General features: G+C 48.0%; 1 protein-coding gene across 3 annotated transcripts in view; it reads left to right on the top strand.

The window, feature by feature from the left end:
- Positions 1 to 13,796, top strand: part of NCBP3 (nuclear cap binding subunit 3) — a 43,412-nt gene extending 29,616 nt beyond the window's left edge. The window contains exons 12-15 of one of the 3 annotated variants that reach the window (XR_008621561.2): positions 1,470 to 1,631; positions 2,674 to 2,836; positions 3,299 to 3,460; positions 13,473 to 13,796. Coding sequence is in view for 1 of the 3 variants with exons in the window: in XM_008962590.4 (XP_008960838.1) it covers positions 1,470 to 1,631; positions 2,674 to 2,836; positions 3,299 to 3,407 (434 nt within the window). In the remaining 2 variants the exon portion in view is untranslated. Of the gene's footprint in view, positions 1 to 1,469; positions 1,632 to 2,673; positions 2,837 to 3,298 lie in introns of all 3 variants that reach the window. The other 2 variants (XR_008621560.2, XM_008962590.4) reach the window with 2 other exon arrangements.
- The last annotated feature ends 2,193 nt before the right edge of the window (positions 13,797 to 15,989 follow it).

Genomic DNA, 15,989 nt, shown 5'->3' with positions numbered 1-15,989 from the left:
AAAATAATCAGACTTCTGAAAAACTAGCTTTAAATGTTTTTATTCCAAATAATTACTGTTGTTCCTTGGTATGTCTGGGGGCTTGCTTCCAGGACCCCCTCCCCACCCCCTACAGATACCAAAATCCATTGATGCTTAAGTCCCTTATATAAAGTGACATATTATCTGCATATAACCTACACACATCCTCTCATATACTTTAAGTCATCTCTAGATTATTTACAATACCTAATACAGTATAAATTCTTATCCTGTGTTGTGTAAAATTTGTATTATTTTTTGCTGTACTCTTATGTCTTACTTTTTTTCCACATATATTCTATCAGCAGTTGGTTGAATCTATAGATGTGGAATCCATGGATGAGGAGGGCCAACCATATTTTACTCTGTATGACACTGGTATACTTTATATACAAGAATAATAGAAATTAAGTTCGGTGGTTGTCTGAACAGTTAAGAGTTTGAACTAGATAATTTCTATGTTCAAACACTGATTCAGCAGGTCTTTAGCCGTACCTGCTATGTGCCAGACCCTGGGCTAGGTGCGAGGAATGTGAGAAGCCTTTGGAAGGGACGCAGAGCCGTCATAGATCTACTCGGGAAGTTGTGAAAGACTTCTTAGAGAAAGTAGCGTTAGAGCCAGGCCTTGGAGAGGGTAGGATCTCTGTTGGCAAACCTGATTTTTTTACATGAGAAGTAACCTGATCTTATATCTATTTTAGAAAGACAACTTGAGGGTGGAGTGGGGTGGGGTAGAGAGTTAAAAAAGTAACAGGAGCCTGAACTAGGTCGGTGGAGACAGAATGGATAAAGAACAGGATGGTCTCGTGAAGGAAGACTCAGTGCTAGGAAGTGTTGGAGGAAAGGAGCTCAGGTCTCAGTGACCAGAGACCAGGGTGCTGCTCTCTGAGAGAAGCTAAAGTGAGAGGAGACCTCGGCACAGGGCCTCACCAACGAATGTGTTTCTGTTGTTGCTGTGGTGGTTAGGGGAACTCAAGAGGACAGGCCGATTTCTGGGGGGATTGAGGGAAAAACACATTTGATCCTTTGCCTTTTCCACTCTCTTTATATTTACTGGTTAAATGTAATAAGTTTATTGGGAACTACTTGTATGTTCAAAGATTGTGCCTTCCACTTTCCGGGAGCTCACAGGATTTTTTGTTCGCTGAAACTTTTGTAAATTATTTAGTCTTCTTGATTCTGCTTAAAGAAAAAAAAAAAAAGGTTGTTTCTTCAGAAATATAGTTCTGGAGTAATCAGTTGAGGATTTTTCCTCTGACAGCCCCTATGTCCGAATTTTCCTAGGGAAATCCAGACTGATTACAAAGGAAGAATACTTAGCAGCCTGATTGTCAGCCCCTGTGTCCTCGGGGCAGGGGTTAGCGCCAGATCCTTTAGAGGTGTCAGGCGGCTGGTGCCGAGCATAAAGCACACACACGGTCACTGGTGCACTTTTTCTCTTTTTTCAGATATACGCCAGCGGTTAGGAAAAAGACCACATTCTCCGGAAAAGGCTTTTAGTAGTAACCCCGTCGTTCGGAGAGAGCCCTCTTCTGATGTGCATAGTAGGCTAGGTGTTCCCAGGCAGGATAGTAAAGGCCTCTACGCCGATACTCGGGAGAAGAAATCAGGTTGGTAACACTTAAAACGGATGGGAATGGGGATTCAGTGAGAGCAGAGGACAGTGGGTGTATTGGAGAAATACTTTCTTAGCAGAAGGCAAGAAACAGCCCACGCCAAATATAAGTGATTATTCCTTTTCCATTATAGTTATCGTCAGCATCAGCATCAGCATCATCCCAACAGTAAGGAACGCTTAGAAAATAGAAAAAAATAGCACACTCCTGGCTCTTTCTGTTTGGCACAAATGTTTTTAGTTTCATGTGAGCTATTCTGGTCTTTGCCCACATACAAATCCTACTTTTTTCATACAGCATTTTATCGTAGTTGTTTGCCACATTTTATAATCTTTATAAATAAAACTTTTAGGCCAGGCATAGCGGCTCAACACCTGTAATCCCAGCAATTTGGGAGGCCGAGACGGGGGGATCACTTGAGGTCAGGAGTTCGAGACCAGCCTAACCAACATGGTGAAACCCTGTCTCTACTAAAAACACAAAAATGAGCCGGGCGTGGTGGTGGGCGCCTGCACCACTGCACTTCAGCCTGGGCAACAGCAAGACCTTGTCTCAAAAACAAAAACAAAAACAACTTTGAATTGCCTTATAATGTGGCTGGCCACAAAAGTCTAAACACGTATTTCTCTATTGTTAAATTTTCATAAAATATATTTCAAAAATTAATGGAAGGGATCTGGGAGTGGCCTACTTCTGGCAGAATGGATTGGCCCACAGGGTGGTGTCTCAGCAGGTAAGGGCAGGGGTAGGAGGAAACGGCCTCTCAGGTGATTCTGATGTGTCTGGTGACAGGGAGGGACCTGACCTGTCCCCCCACGGTGAGAATCCCCTGCTGGGTCCAGACCCTTCTGTTTGCGGGCAGGGGCTGCGGCCCGGGAAATGAGATTTTGCCTGCCCAAGGCTGCACTGTGGTGGCAGGCTCCACAGACTGCTGGCGTTTCCTGCACAGCAGGTGTTGGCAGTGCTGCTGCCCCCTCAGTGCTACCCTGGTTCTTAGCGCTGACTGCGAAAGTGAAATGCCATCTCATCCAAACAGGTAATTTATGGACTCGCCTAGGATCTGCACCCAAGACCAAAGAAAAGAATACGAAGAAAGTGGATCACAGGGCGTCTGGCGCTGAGGAAGACGACTCTGAGCTGCAAAGGGCGTGGGGGGCTCTGATTAAGGAGAAAGAGCAGTCTCGCCAAAAGAAGAGCCGGTTAGATAACTTACCATCTCTCCAGATTGAAGTTAGTCGGGAAAGCAGCTCTGGTTCAGAGGCAGAGTCCTGATGCCCCTGGGGCCTATGGCAGCTGCCCTAAAGCCTGACATTCTTGCACAGGGTGGGGCGCGCAGTAGGAACCTCCCCCGCAGGAGCTGGCGCCCTCTCGCTCCTGCTCACACAGTCACCCTCCGCTCTTGCTACTTCGGCAAGACATCTTAAGAATGTGACACATTTTCAAGGGCATCTCTATCTTTCGCTGCAGAGTTGTAGTTCTGGGCCCTCGATTCCTTTCCCACCACCCCACAGGCTTTACCCTTTGAGAAAAAGGCAGCCCTCCAGATTTTGTAGACATTTTTCTTAATATTTTTAACATTGTGTCTTTTAAAAGAAATGTTTTACACAGTTCATCCAAAGAGCAGAGAACTGAACTTCTCACTATTGCCTTGGCCCTGACAGCTGTTACCAGCACCCTTTTCCCAAGAAAAGTCAATTCCCAGGTGCTTATTGGACATCCTTCGAGGGGGAAGAGGAGGGAAGCGGCCAGCTCACCCTTCCGGGACCCTAGTGTGGGGGCGAATCTCACGGACCTGACCTCAGAGGTGCACCAGTGCCGCCCAGGTAGATAAGAGCTGCAGCATTGACTGTGCTTCCGTTCTTCCCTCGGGGATTGCTCATGGCATGGGCCTCTTACTTGCTGTCAGCTTGATGTGAAGATCAAGTTCAGTGCTGTGGGATTTTTAGGAACAAAAAACTGTGACGTCTGGATTTGGGGTTGATTTTTGTGCTAGGGGTGGGATTATGGGTTAATGTTGAAGAATTTTTAAGTCTGTATTATGTTTAAAACATGAATGATTTGAAAGTTTAAATTTTTAATTTTTATATGTGGAAATTCTTCCTGTTGGCTAAAGGGGAAGCTCAAGTGGTGTCGTCTTTTGTGCTGTTAAATATATATTCTATTCTTTGGAAGAAGGCAGAGAGAGGAGTCTTATTATTTTTAAATGCTCCTAGTTGTATAGTCTGTCTGTTGTACATAGAGTTCAGCTTGTGTTTTGGCCCCAGTAGGAAAAAAAATCCATCCATCTGATATGGGGTCCTGTTGTTTATTATCACTCTAGAAGTTATACATTGATATTTATTCTTTCTGTCCCCACGTTGTGGCACCTGAAGACATCTTCAAAATTGGCAGAAAAGATAATAGTTATAAAAATTTTAGTTCATTTATTTTTAAACTCCTTTCAGATTATTTTACCATTAGGAGGAGGTAGATTGTTTCGTCTTCCTGTCTGATTTTTGTTTTGTAGTATTTAATTTTGTATTCCTCTGCAGTTTTAAGAAACAGTGTTTTTCTTCGGTTTGCTGGAACATGGGCGTTAGAGATGGTAATAAACCGTGGTCCTTTTTGCGATGTCACGACTCTTCACCGGCCTGGGCTGTTGTGCACACAGTGCAGCCTGGATCCTGTCGATCTTGTGGCTGAGCTAATGGTCACATTGATAGTTGATTACACTGTGGCACGAATTAATGCAGAACACTGTTATTAATAAAGGAAGTAAAGGGCTGCAAGATTTGAGAGCTGCAACAAAAACTGGATTGTCCCATATTTTGTTGATTAACCTTGCTTTTTCTCCCTCCCTTTAGAGAGATTAGAGGATATAACCATGATATATTTCAGCTTCTTATTAGGATTCTAGGAAAGAGATGGTTCTGGTTACTCTGCCAGTTGAGACTAAAGACATCTGAGATTTCTCAGCTTTTCTTTCCCTGTGAAGCATACGGCTGAGAGCCAGGTTCTTAGGAAGGGTCAGGGTTTGGGGAGTTGGTAGAGTGAGGAGTGCGGGGGCCTGAGAATCGGACACCTGGATGCCAACCCCTGGCTCTGCTCCATGGACCTGGGCCTCAGTTTTCCCGTCTAGCAGTTGAGTGGGCTGTTACCAGAATTCCTGGCTTTGTTGGTGCATCTCAGTGGCGGTTTACTCTTCCCAAGCTGTGACGGCAGTGGGCTCGCCAGCATGAATTTCTGCTGCAGGTGGAGGAGGCGCCAGGGAGACAGCTGAGGGCGCGCATGAGGTGTAGACAGGGGCTTATTCCCATCCCAGCACAGTCTCTGCTTCTGCTGACGGGGCAAAGATGTCTTGTGGTCAGGGTCCCAGCTGGCGTGGCCTCTGCAGGGTTTAGAATATGCTCCTTCACAGACTTTCCTTTTGGTTTTACACCAGCAGCTCAGGTCCATTTGTTCCACGGCCTTTCAGCACTCACCAGTCTCCTGCTACAGATCAGCGAAGACATTCTGGAAGGAGGTGGTGTGCAGTCAAAACTGGGTCTTTGATCTAACCAAGAGAAATACACACTTGAGTAACCTTACAGTTTTCACAGACACACAGAGAGAACCCAGAAAGGCAGCTTGAAAGATTTTTACTTCTCAGAGTTACTGGCCTTATTAGTTTCTCTAACCCTCCTGCCCACTCTCAGTCACTCAGATCTTGCAACATCTTGAGTGTGTCCTGAATGACGAGGCCTTTTCTTTGGAGTTTAAGAGTGAGAATGGATAGTCAGGACAGGCCCGTGGCAGGCAGCTGGGCGTGCTTTTACCCTGGACACTCCCCACACATGTGGGCACAGGGCTGCACACTTTGTGTGTTCCTCTTAGTCTTATGTGTAGGAGATTTTACATACATGTTTGCTTCTTGATGATAATTGCAGATACCTCATTGGTTTCCCACTCTCCTCTCTGGAGAGTTACCAGGTACCCAGGATAATTTGTGGCGTCCTCAGGATGTAGTCTCCTCCTCTGGCCCCCTTGTAGTCTGATCCTGTGAACCCCTCCCCGTTCTTCAGCCACTGCCCTTTCCAGCTGCATTTGTACAGCAGCCTCTTCACTGGTCTCTGCCCTGTCTCCATTCTGCACACTGCAGCGGGATGAACCTTTGTTGTTGTTACCAGCTTAATTTAGATGTAATTTGCATACAGTTCAGCCATTTAAAGTGTACACTTGAGTGGCTTTTAGTATATTTACAGTTATGCCCCAGCACTGTAATCAATTTTAAAACACTTTGATCACCCAAAGAAACCCCGAGTCCATTAGCAATTCTCCCTCTTCCCTCTTCCCTCTTAGCCTCTGGCCACCACTGATCTTCCTTCTCTCTCTGTGGATTTGCCTGTTCTGGATAGTTCATATAAATGGGATCATATACTATGTGTCTATTTGTGACTGGCTTAACATATTTCTGAGGTTCATCCATGTCATAGCATATATCAGTATTTCATTTTTTAAAATTGCCAAATAATAGTCCATTTTATGGGTATGCCACCTTTTTTTTAATCCACATTGGTTAATGGGCATTTGAGTTGTTTCTACTTTAGGGCTATATATATATATTTCTATTTCTATTTCTATTATTTATTTTTGAGACACAGTTTCGCTCTTGTTGTCCAGGCTGGAGTGCAATGGCATGATCTCGGCCCACTGCAACCTCCGCCTCTGGGGTTCAAGCGATTCTCCTGCCTCAGCCTCCAGAGTAGCTGGGATTACAGGCATGTGCCACCACGCTGGCTAATTTTTTTGTATTTTTAGTAGAGACAGGGTTTCACCATGTTGGTCAGGCTGGTCTCGAACTCCTGACCTCAGGTGATCTGCCCACCTCTTCCTCCCAAAGTGCTGGGATTACAGGTGTGAGCCACTGCACCTGGCCCTACTTTTTGGCTATTATGAATAGTGTTGCTACGAACATTCCCGAACAAGTTTTTGCAGGGACAGGTATTTTCATGACTCTTGGGTATATACCTAGGAGTGGAATTGCTGACTCATAATTATCTTTAACCTTTTCAGGAACCACCAGGTGGTTTTTCCAAGCAGCTGTATCATTTTCCATTCCCACCAGCAGTGTGCGAGGGTTCCAGTTTCTCCACATCTCCACCAACACTCATTATTTTCTGGTGTGAAGTGGTATCTCATTGTAGTTTTTTGTTTTTATTTTTTCTTTTTAAAATACATTTTGTACAGATGGGGTTTCGTTATGTTGCCCAGGCCGGTCTAACACTCCTGGCCTCAAGTGATCCTCCTGCCTCGACCTCCCAAAGTGCTGAGATTACAGGCATGAGCCACCACGCCTGGCCCTCATTGTGGTTTTGATTTGTATTTCCCTAATGACTAATGATGTCGGGCACCTTTTCACATGCTTCAGGACGAACTTTCTTAAATATATATCTGATTCTGTTATTCCTCTGCTTGAACGTTTTCCAAAGCTTCACTATTGCCCCGAGAATAAATTCCACACTCCTGATCGCATGAGCCCAGTAATTCAAGGCTGCAGTGAGCTATGATCAAGCCACTGCACTCCAGCCTGGGCAGCAGAGCAAGACCTGTCTCAAAAAATACATACTTACATAAATTCCACCCTTTTTGATAGCATGTTATAAGGCTCACCAAGGTCTGTCCTCTGGCAGTATCCCTGGCCTGTTCTCCCCATCTCCCCTGCCCTCTGCTCACCAGTTCCCTAAATGCATCTTGATCTCACTAGCCCTACAGACTGTGCACAGAGCTGTTTCTACCTCCAGTGACATGCTTCCGCCCAGGCTTCTCCCCCCTTCCGCCTCAATCTTCCCCTCACCAACTTAAGGTCTTAGGGGCCCTTCTAGGAGGCAGTCCCCAACTTCCAGAGCCAGGGTATAGGCTACTTCTATGTGTCCCATGGTACTGCCACAGAAGAGTCTCAGCTCTCTCCAGGATTCAGTTCTAAGGTCAGTGCCTAAGATAAAAATGGAGTGTAATTAAAATTCCTCTTAGAAATCTAAGGAAGGTGCCCTATTGAAGACCAACATCTTGAGGTCCCATGTAGTCATTTCTTGCCCATGTGGGAGCACATTACTGTTTGGTTGAGTACCAGGTGAAGTGATTGGCCTGCAGTTAGGGCTGTGTTGTGCAAAAATCACTTGTTTTGGGGTGTTAGAACCACATTTAGGCGAGAAGATCACTTTTGGGGAGCTTGGGAACTGAGGCAGGCCGCAGGTGCGGCAGAGGCATGAGCTTGCCTGGGCCTGCCCTCTTGTCTATGCTCATGGAGTGAAGGAGGGGCCAGCGGAATGGCCCAAACAACTGATTTGTTTTTCTTTTTTTAAATCTTTTTCAGACAAATACCATTGTGTTTAAGCGAAATATGTGTATAATGCCAAATCACTGTACCCCACAACCCTGCACACCTCTACACTGGACTGTAATTTCTTGTTCCTAGTTTGTCTTGCTAGACTGTAAGCTCCGTGAGAGCAGGGACCGTGTCTGCTTGTTGAGTGGGCTTTCCCCCGTGCCTGCCAGCATGCCTGGCATCTAGCAGGTCTTCTGTAAAGATGGGATGAGTTTGTAAACCCTCCAGCCTCAGGAGTGGCTCCATCCTCTGAGGCTCTGGGGCCCTCTGGCAGGCTAGTCATTTTTCTGCCATGTACGTACAATGCTTTATTTTCATGTTGTATTTTCCTTTCTAGCCAGTAAGCAAGCTCCTAATGAGCAAGTTTCTTTGTGGTGTTATCTCTGTATCCTTTCATCAGGCCAGCCCAGAGTAAGTAGTGCTTCGAAAGTGTTTGGTAAATGAATGAATTATGGTAACCCAGCCCAGCTCTGGCATCACTGTCTGCAGGTTAGTCTAATTCTAGATGAAAGCCCCAGATTCAAAAAAGGGAAGATTATTCAGAAGTGCATATGGTTGTATAAGAAAAAAAAAATCTCATTCAATAGACCTGAGTAAACTTCAAATTTTGATGATCTGGCCATGTCGGAGCTGAAGCTTACCAGCTCTCTAAAGCATATGCTAGGGAATCATGCAGATGGTCCAAAATATTTTTTAGAAAAGCATTCATCTGTCCCGGGATAGAAGTAGAGGAAGCTGGTAGGCAGGCGCTAGACCCTAAAGAAGGACTGCTGAGCCAGTTCTTAAGCGTGTGGTCCTGTCGGTGAGGAAAGTGACAGCAGTTCAGAGCAGGTGAAAAGAGCAGAGCTCATTCCTGCAGTGGCTCTTTTGCCTAAAGCAGCATTCCTCAAACTTCTCACTCGAAGCATTAAGTTACGGTGAGATGCTAACACATGCTTTAGACTTAAGTCAAAATTTACTGTGAAGCCACAGCAAACTATGGCTTCACAGATGAATTAGTTGCTACACAAATAAGTTTGATACATAAGTACAGTAATTGCTTTTAAACCTTATAATAACAAGCAGTGAATTAGAAGTTAAACCATGTTTTTCTTTTACGAACTGGAAGAAGAGAATGCTTTTGATACTGAGAATCGCACACTGTGTCCAGGCAGATTGTTCTTGCATAACCAGACCCACAATAAATATCTACAACTTTTCTTACATGTTTATAAAGTAAATCTTAGAAGAAAAATATTGTAGCCTTTTTTTTTTTTTTTCAGTGAAACTCTATGAACATTTCACAGAACTTTGTTCCTGGGAGTAGTTAGGGAAATGCTGCTTCAAAAAGCCAATTTTAAGTAGTTGTGAGGCATCCGAGTGGAATTTGGCTGCACTATCCATAAAACTTGAGAGTATAGGCGGTATTTCACCTACCAAGGTCAGTACCCTGCCTCAGGATTCTTACTGTTCATTTGAGCAATTCCGGGACCCTCTCTGGATGACCAGGTTCGTAAATAGTTGAGACTTTGTGTTATCTCAAATTGTCACCGTCACCTCTGGGCCAATATAGGTTAGTGAGGTCGAGAGGCCCACATCATTGGCAGAAGAGAATTCTCAGGCCGGGCTTGGTGGCTCACGCCTGTAATCCCAGCACTTTGGGAGGCCGAGGCGGGTGGATCACCTGAGGTCAGGAGTTCAAGAGCAGCCTGGCCAACATGTTGGAACCCCGTCTCTACTAGAAATACAAAAATTAGCTGGGCATGGTGGTGGGCACCTGTAGTCCCAGCTACTTGGGAGGCTGAGACGGGAGAATTACTTGAACCCGGGAGGCAGAGGTTGCAGTGAGGTGAGATCGCGCCACTGCGCTCCAGCCTGGGCGACAGAGTGAGACTCCGTCTCAAAAAAAAAAAAAAAGAAAGAATTCTCACCTTCCTGTCCCTTCCTAGGAGTTTTGTGGTAGTGTTCGATCCTGTGATGTGGCCATCTTCTCCTCAGGGCCTGTGAGAGGCAGGCAGCATCTTTAGCTGAGGTAGAATGCCTGTTGGGGAAAGTCAAATAGGATGGCAGCTGGGGCCGGGGCTCTGGGGACTCCTTCTGCCCCACATACTCAATTGGAAAGACTGAGCAAGTCCCCTCACCTCCCTGGGCCTCAGCTTCCCTGCCTGACAAATGGAGGGCTCAACTGGGGTGAGCTCCAGTTTCCTTCTAGTGCTAATGTGTGTTCAAGGACCCTTGCTCTCCTTTCCAGGGAGCATCAGGGGTGTGGGCTAGACAGCAGGAAAGAAGTAGGGGTTTGTAAACAAGAGATCCAAGCCCCTGGACCCTTGGTCCCAGCACCCAGTGCAGCCCTCGCCCTCCCAGCCCCTTCCTTAGAATGGACAAGAAAATCCACTCCTTGTTCTCTCCCTGTCCCATCACCCCTGCAGTCCCCCACAGATCTGAGGCCGGAGGATGCCAACATGGTGAGCACCCTCTTGCTGTCTTATTCACGTAGGCTTTTCTTGGTGCCTGCACATGGCTCTTGTAAGGCCACCAATCTTGCTGGATTATGACCTCATTTAACCTTAATTACTTCCTAAAAGCCATATGTCCAAGAAGAGCCACACTGGGGGTTAGGGCTTCAACATATGAATTTGGAGGACATTTACAGTTCAGTCCACAGCACCTGGTCATGTGGAGATTCCAGTCTGCATTTGTGGGATGAAATCTCTGCTTTTTTAAAGTTTACACACCACCTAGCTGGGCACGTGGCTCACACCTGTAGTCTCAGCACTTTGGGAGGCCGAGGTGGGGATCACCTGATGTCAGGAGTTCGAGACCAGCCTGGCCAACATGGTGAAACCCCGTCTCTACTAAAAATACAAAAATTAGCCGGGTGTGGTGGCGGGCACCTGTAGTCCCAGCTACTCGGGAGGCTGAGGCAGGAGAATCGCTTGAACCCAGGAGGCAGAGGTTGCAGTAAGCTGAGATTGTGCCACTGCACTCCAGCCTGGATGAAAGAGCAAGACTCCATCTCAAAAACAAAAATAAAGTCTACACACCAAAAGAGCTGAAGGCAGGAGAGTTTGTGGTGGTTCAGAGTCCTGATTCTGGAGGAAACAGACCTGTTTGGAGTCCCAGCTCTGCTCCTTACTAGCTATGTGGCCTCTCAGAGGCAGCATCCTTATCTGAGAAATCGGGTTGACCTTGTAGGTGGCTGAGAGGCTCAGATGAGGGCTCGCATGTGAGGCCTTGGCACTGAGCAGGGCACTCCTACTGAGCGTTCAAAGGTCGTGAGTACCACTGCTCTGCAGCCCTGGGCTCTGGTCTCAGCAATGCCGTCACTCTTTCTGGCTTCCTAAGAGTCAGAAGGCAAGTGGGAGAATAGAACCATTTCCTGTGTCTGAAGGCTGTGCCTCAGTGCTTTTGACTCACTCTGAAGACAGCAGGCAGCCCTTTCTGTTTTTTTTGGAGATGAAGTCTTGCTCTTGTCGCCCAGGCTGGAGTGCAATGGCGCAGTCTCGGCTCACTGCACCCTCCGCCTCCCAGGTTCAAGCAATTCTCCCACCATAGCCTCCCGAAGCTGGGACTACAGGCACACGCTGCCACGCCTGGCTAATTTTTTGTGTTTTTAGTGAAGACAGGGTTTCACCGTGTTGCCCAGGCTGGTCTCAAACTCCTGAACTCAGGCGATCCGCCTACCTCGGCTTCCCAAAGTGCTGGAATTACAGGTGTCAGCTACCACGCCCGACCCACAGGCAGCCCTTTCACCTCACGCCGAGCACGTCTCCTCCATCCATGAACATTTTGCAACTTTTTTTAAAGAGACAGGTTCATACTATGTTGTCTAGATTGGACTCAAACTCCTGGGCTCAAGCTTTCCCAAGTAGCTTGAACCTCTTAAGTAACTGTGACTACAAGTGCACATGGCCACTTTTTCTGAGAGTCTCGCTCTGTCACCCAAGTGGAGTGCAGTGGCATGATCTCCGCCCACTGCGAGCTCCGCCTCCTGGGTTCACGCCATTCTCCTGCCTCACCCTCCTGAGTAGCTGGGACTACAGGCACCCGCCACCACGCCTGGCTAATTTTTTTTGTATTTTTAGTAGAGACCGGGTTTCACCGTGTTAGCCAGGATGGTCTCGATCTCCTGACCTCGTGATCCGCCCGCCTCGGCCTCCCAAAGTGCTGGGATTACAGGCGTGAGCCACCATGCCTGGCCCACCTGCCCATTTTTTAAAAACTTTATTCTTCCTGGTATCAAGGGGAGAAAGAAAAAAATTTTAAAAAATATATAAAACTTTATTTTGAAATAATTTCAAAATCACAGCAGTTTGAAGGGTACAACAAAGAACATTTTGCCACATTTTCTCTTTCATTCGTTCCCTCCTCTTCTCCCTCACCCCTTTTTCTTCCTATCCTCTCTGAACCACGAACCATTTGAGGATTATTTGTATACATCATGCTCGTTTATCCATAAGATGTTTTAGTGAACATTTCCCAAGAACAGGGACAGCCTCTCACATGCCCATGGTACAGTTCTCAAATTCAGGAAATGTGTAATATTCTCTGATCAGCCCAGGAGTTGCTAATTTGTAGTTCCTGTTTCAGATTTGCCAACTGTCCCAATAATGATTTTGAAAGCCATTGTTTTTCTGGTCCAGGATCCAATCCAGGATCAAGCGCTGCCTTTAGTTGTCCTCTCTGCAGCCTCCTTTCGTTTGGAGCAGGTCCTCAGCCTTTCTGTCTTTCATGACATTGATGTTTGTGAAGAGTACAGTCCAGTTTCTGTTGTAGAACGTCCTTGAAGTTGGTCCCGGAATATTTGTTTAAAGTGAGTTGGGAAACCACATTCACATGTCTTTTGGTTATGTGTGCATTTGTCAAACAGCCAGCCTTGTGCTGCGTGCTGTGACGGGGAGCATTACTCAACAGAGCCTGGCCCTGACCTTGGGGATGTAGTTTGGGTTTGTGGGGAAAGCAGCTACCGCCAGGTGGGCTTTACGGACCCCTGTGTGTCTCATGACTAGAGGCACTGACGCTTGGATAAATACATACTGGATGGATGCAGGATGAGTCCGCATTCTAGAAATGTGCAGAGGTACAGAAGTGGCCCTGCTCCCTGTCCAGCACCCAGTCATCAGCTTTCCCTGGCTTCCCGAGGCACCCTGACGTTCACACTCCAAACACAAAGTCTTCTCTCAGGAATCTCGAGTGAGCTGCAGTCTGGGTTCTAGCCCTGCCCTAGCAGGGATCTGCTCAGTGACTGGGCTGCTCTCTTCCTGCTTTAGGCCAATGCGGGGGAGAGGAGACCACTGTGACTCTCCCCAGTGCCCTTGGAGCGCAGAATGAAGTGAGGGGAGGAGGAGGGTCACGAGCCCTGGAGCGCTGGGAAGACAGGCTGTGGGCCGCAGGCCCCGATCCTGCCTGGGACGAGGTTCAACAGAAGTAGGATGGTTTCATCATGACCTGGCAGGAAAACCACCAGACCTGGAATTTTGCTTTTACAACTGTTTAACTTCTGTTTCATACAGGATGAAAACCGGTGAATTGTAATCTCACATAACCGAGCAAGATCTAGTAGTCATAAGCACTTTGTCAGAGCAAAGCAGACAAGGCAAAGTGTTGGAAATGTCATCGGATCTTCACAGAACCTTAGCCAAGCAACCTTTCAATGCGAGAAACAAAATAACATGGATTTTTATCTAGTAATGAAGTCAACACCATTGTCCACCCTGGGTTAACACATTCACATCTCAAAGCGAATGGGGCTGCAGACACTCATGTGAGAGAGCCTTGGAATGTCCTGCCTTTTTACGTTTAATTAAAATTAAATAAAATATACAAAATTCAGTTCATCAGTTGTTCTAGTGGCATTTTAAGGGTTTAGTACCATATGTGGCTCATGAGTACCATCCTGGACAGCGTCGACCTAGAGCAGTTCCATCCCCGCGCAGAGTTCTGTTTGACGGCGCCGCTCTGCACTTCCAGCAGCCTGGGGAGCAGGGGTGCAGGAGAGTTCCTTCTGTGTCACAGACTTGGTCACACAGTACAGATCTCAGATCAGCACTTAAAGACGACTGACAGCTGTCAACGGCGTGTTCTGTGGAATGCTGGGATGCATCACAGGTATGCTGGAAGATGTATAGAATTTTACTTCTGTTATTCTGGTAACTCAGAGTCCTGTTCAGTCAGTTTCCGCGTCAGGATGCTGTCCTGGTTTTAAAGAGAATGAACGCAGCCGAAGTTGAATCGAGGCAGTGATTTCACTCAGTGCGTTGGGTCTTTCCACTCACCTGGCCCTCCAGAACCCCAGGGCCTTGAGTGCATGGGCTGGTACAAGAGCCCAGTTTTTGGCTGGGGAGGCACTTCCTATGGGAGGGGACGCCTGTCTCAATGCTGAGGCAACCACCACCGAGGACCCTGGGCTGGAAGCTGGGCTGAGATGTCTGGTGGTAGGTTCTGAGGCAGGACAGGGGACCGACTCAAATGGATGATACGAACGGCAGGCTGGATTCACGTTGCTCCTGCACCTCCGGCATCTGCTGAGGACACCTAGAACTGTGGCCCTGGCCAAACCTCAGCTCCCTATTCCATGAAAGTGTGGGTCAAAGTGTGGGTGGTAGAGTGGGGCTGACAGTGGCCCCTAAGCTCCTAGGGTCCAGCCCACAACTGAGGAAGCCACACGGCTGGTTGTGTACGAGCCGGAGTGGCTCTGTTTGGTTGAAAGTGCCTGTCTGTGGGTCCTTGCTGGTGTGTGTGCTTCTGTCCCCGCCTCCTGGCCTCCTGGCTGAGGGGAAGCTGAGTGGGCCACGGCCCATGTGTCGCACTCGCCTCGGCTCCCACACAGCTGCCTCTGCTCCAGCAAGGATGTGGCTCTTCCACACTCTGCTCTGCATAGCCAGTAAGTCCTCTCACCCGCTGCTTCGAGGGGCTGCTGTGCCCTCAGCTCCAGCCAGGTGTCTGCAGACTACAGCCTTGACTATCTGTCTCTGATGGGGCTCAGTTAGAGCCAGAGGTTAGAGAGTGGCAGCTCCTCCAGGAAAGGGGTCTTGCTCGGTGGGTCAGAGCCCCAGGCTTGTTGGGAAGGGCGGCTGAGGCTTCGTGTTGCCAGTTCTGTCAGCCAGGGGCTTTGGACTCCAGGGCTCTGCCGTTCTGTTCCTCCTCCAGCCAGCCTCCCCCCGCCACCGAGGCCCTCTCCCCATGGCACCCACTTGGGGCAGGTCCTTGCCTCTGTAGTTTGTTCTCTGAGTGTGGAGGCTCCGCCTGGCAGAGCTCCCTTCTGTTACAGAGCAGGGGTTGGGCTGATGAGGGTGAGGACCCTGTGAGAGAGTGTTGACCAGAGACTGGGGGCAAGTGTCTGTATGGTAGAGGGTGTGAGTGTTGGCAGGGAGCCTGCTTCCTGTGTTGTCAGGCCCAGGGTAAAAACTGGAATGTGGGGTGGGGGGAGGCACTTCTGCTGCCTGGGGGGTCCCATTTTAGCCTTTAACTGTCCCATGGAAGCCTCTGGGCAAGCCAAGCCATGAATCCTTTCGGGGGCCCCCCGTGATGAGACAGCAGGGTCAGGTGAGCCCCTGGAGGCTGCTAAGATCAAGCCGGAGGCCAGGGTGGTCCTGCCTAGTGATCTGAGCAGACTTCTCATGGGTCTCCTGCCCCTGCTCAGGAGGTTGGCTGGAGAATTGGATGGGCATCAAGCTTATGTGGATGAAAGGCTCCTGGTAGCTGAGTTCTCCCTGAAAGATGGGCTGAGGCTGTGCTGGGAGGGGACTTGGGATTAGCATCCCACCTGGGGCCAGATCACCCAGGAAGCAGGCCACAATGTGTAGGGTACCAGCAAGGAACACGTTTTTGGACAGATTTTAATATTTTATATTTCATTTTATTTTATTTTATTTTTTGAGACAGAGTCTTGCTCTGTTGCCCAGGCTAGAGCCCAGGCTGGATCTTGGCTCACCATAACTTCTGCCTCCCAGGTTCAAGCAATTCTCCTGCCTCAGCCTCCCGAGTAGCTGGGATTACAGGCGCCTGCCACCACGCCTGGCTAATTTTTG

Source organism: Pan paniscus, chromosome 19, assembly GCF_029289425.2.
Source record: "Pan paniscus chromosome 19, NHGRI_mPanPan1-v2.0_pri, whole genome shotgun sequence".
NCBI lineage: Eukaryota > Metazoa > Chordata > Mammalia > Primates > Hominidae > Pan > Pan paniscus.
This window is presented reverse-complemented; position numbering and strand designations above follow the sequence as displayed.